This window comes from Parasteatoda tepidariorum, chromosome 8, assembly GCF_043381705.1.
Source record: "Parasteatoda tepidariorum isolate YZ-2023 chromosome 8, CAS_Ptep_4.0, whole genome shotgun sequence".
NCBI classification, from domain to species: Eukaryota; Metazoa; Arthropoda; class Arachnida; order Araneae; family Theridiidae; genus Parasteatoda; species Parasteatoda tepidariorum.
This window is the reverse complement of record NC_092211.1, coordinates 13,836,769-13,839,637: the sequence shown is the minus strand read 5'-3', so window position 1 is coordinate 13,839,637 and position 2,869 is coordinate 13,836,769. Positions and strand designations below refer to the sequence as shown.

Below are 2,869 nucleotides of genomic sequence, written 5' to 3'. Positions count from 1 at the left end.
ATATATATATATATATATATAGAGTGGCCAAATATTGGATTCGTCAACCCCCTAATCTCAATTTGAGGGAATATTCCCTTCCAATATTAATTACATTAACGTAGTAAAACAAAAAATTTGACGTAAATTAAGAAATGCGAAAATAATAACGTAACTTGAAAATAATAGCAAAAAATATACAGATGCAGATCGATATTCAAACATAATTTATTAATTTACAATCACCTTTATGTTTGCTTCCACAGACAGAAAGTAATAATTTTTATGCAAAATAATAATCTAAAAATTTAAATATATTATACTTCTTACATATTTTTACGTACATACCACAGAAATCATGAGAAGAATACAAAAAAAAAAAAAAAAAAAATCATAGCTCGAAATTTTTTACAGTGTACCATAAACTCCCGTCAAATAATTCATCTGTCTAACCAGTAAACAAATCTGTCTTAAATCCGGGATCCGTCGGAATATGAAACACAGATCCATTCCTTTTCCTGATATATTTAATTAATCCTGCACAAATAAGTTGCTTCAATACTATCTTCTTTTTTCTTTCTTCAAATTGCAACATCCATATAATATACATAATAATGATTCTCTTAACTTTTTAATTCCTTTTTTTTCTTTAATTTTTGTTTTTCATTTCAGTTGACTGCGGTGAACATAAGAATGGAGAAACATTTCAAAAAGAGCATCCCTGCCAAGAATATACGTGTACAAATGGCTTCTTGGGTGTTAAACCGTAAGTGCGTTAAAAAAATCATAGTTTTTAAAATTTTTGAATATGTTTCTTAATATTAAGGTTATTGATTACTCTCGTAAAAAAGGAACGTTTTACTATTTTATAAAGCATACGTCATAGTCATAATATTGATCTAGGAGACAGTGTCAGGGGATACAGGAGACACCTTCAACCAATTTTTACTTTTTATTTTGTTATGTAGAATATAATAATTCTTATAATTAAACTTTTACCAATAATGCAGTAAGATACAACGTCCTATATATAGGACAGCACTGTTTAAAAATATAGCGATTTTTTTTCTGCATGTATGACGTAACAAAGGGATAATGTAAATATACAATTCGATTTAACTTCGCTGATTTTAAATTTACTCGCAATAAAAAAATCATGAGAGAGGAAAGAAATTCGATAAAAATAAATTTCCACACAGCTTATGTTATATAATTATCTTATTATCTGAGATAAGGGAATTTTTTTATGACCAAAATTAGAAGAAAAATATCCTTTTGAAAAAATATCCTTTAATCTTCAAAAGAAGACTAAAGTTAAAAATTTGAGAAATAATTAATAAAAAATAAAAAGAAAGTTTATTGAATTATATTTATTAATTTTTTTTTAGAAAAATATTTAATACCAAATTCTATGAGTTTAATTTGTTCTGAGATGCATATTTCTATGTAATCAACATCTATCTACATCTATCATGCAACCTGTTTCTGTAACCGATCAGAAATAAATTTTTTGATGGAAAAAAATTTCCTCTGAAAAATTAAAAAGTTCGAATTTCATATCTGTCTTTTTAATAACGCAATTAAATTTAGCAGTTGATTAGTCTTAATCTTTATAGGAATCATCCATTCAGCTTCTTTTCATTAAAGAGCATTTAGTGTATCATTTTTATTAATTACTTTTTTATTTTATTGAATATAATTTCAGATGCATTGGAGTACCGATTCTAGAAGGTTCTGGATGCAGAAGAGGAACCGGAAAAGGACCATACCCTATCTGCTGCCACCATCCTGTTTGTCCCGGTGATCCAGGATTTTAAGAATCAAGAATTGTCTTGGAATGCTTAACTTAAAATTAAATGAATATTTTCTGCAAAAAGTTTCTTAGTACTCATTGAGTTTCAGAATTACAGAGAAATATTTATCCATAATGAACTTTACTTCAAAAGGGCTGAAAAAATATTTTAATATTTCTTATTAGACCGTTGAACAAAAATTATACATTCTGTGATATGTAACAAAATATTTATAAACTGTTTTGAAAAATACAAAGCCCATTTAAGTGACAGACTTTGTGTAAGAAATTTTTACTATTTAATTAATGAATTTTGTAATATAATATTTTGTTTCGTAATAACTAATGTAAAAATGACTACATTAATTTAAGAGTCCGTTTTAGACTTCCAACAAAAAATATTTGTTGTATTAAAAGAACATGTTGTATTGAAAAGGAATGCTGAAATTAATACTAAATAGAATAATAAATAAAACATTTAGTAAAACATCTTAGTAAAATACGTCTTTGAGAGGAACTAATGAGATTAAAGTGAAAAGATGCATAACTAAAAAATAAAAACAAATTATAGAAACTCAACGAAAAAATAATTTTACTTACGTAATAGCATTTTTAATTTGATGCACAATATTATTGACGTGGAAAAGAATTGAAGTTGTAATCATTAAAATTTGAAACAATACATCTGCTTCCAAAAGGAAAAAAATCATAACCTTAACTCATAACTTGTAAAAACAACTGTTTTCAATTTTTCACAACTGTATTCACACTCAAGTAGACATTCAAATAAATAAAATGATTGACTGGAAAAATTTATTTTTAGAGCATCTAGTCGAATTTAATTAATTTGTGTTAAATAATTATGCAATTTAACAATACTAGTCTAAAGGCTTTTTTGAGACAAAAATCCTCAAAATATTGGCTTATCATTTGATTTACAAATAGAGTATATTTGAATACCAAATTGATCCCTGAAACGATAAAACTGTTGGAAAGAAAGTTCCAATTACGAATTATCAAGTCACTGGTTGTGCAAAAAGTGTAACTGGCAAAAACACTGTAATTTCAATTGAGACAACTTGTCATTCCATCAAAAGC

General features: G+C 26.1%; 1 protein-coding gene across 1 annotated transcript in view; it reads left to right on the top strand.

The window, feature by feature from the left end:
• Positions 1 to 1,855, top strand: part of LOC139426236 (uncharacterized) — a 9,831-nt gene extending 7,976 nt beyond the window's left edge. The window contains exons 3-4 of the mRNA XM_071184292.1: positions 652 to 745; positions 1,685 to 1,855. Coding sequence (XP_071040393.1) covers positions 652 to 745; positions 1,685 to 1,796 — 206 coding nt within the window. The 3' untranslated portion in view covers positions 1,797 to 1,855. The remainder of the gene's footprint in view (positions 1 to 651; positions 746 to 1,684) is intronic.
• The last annotated feature ends 1,014 nt before the right edge of the window (positions 1,856 to 2,869 follow it).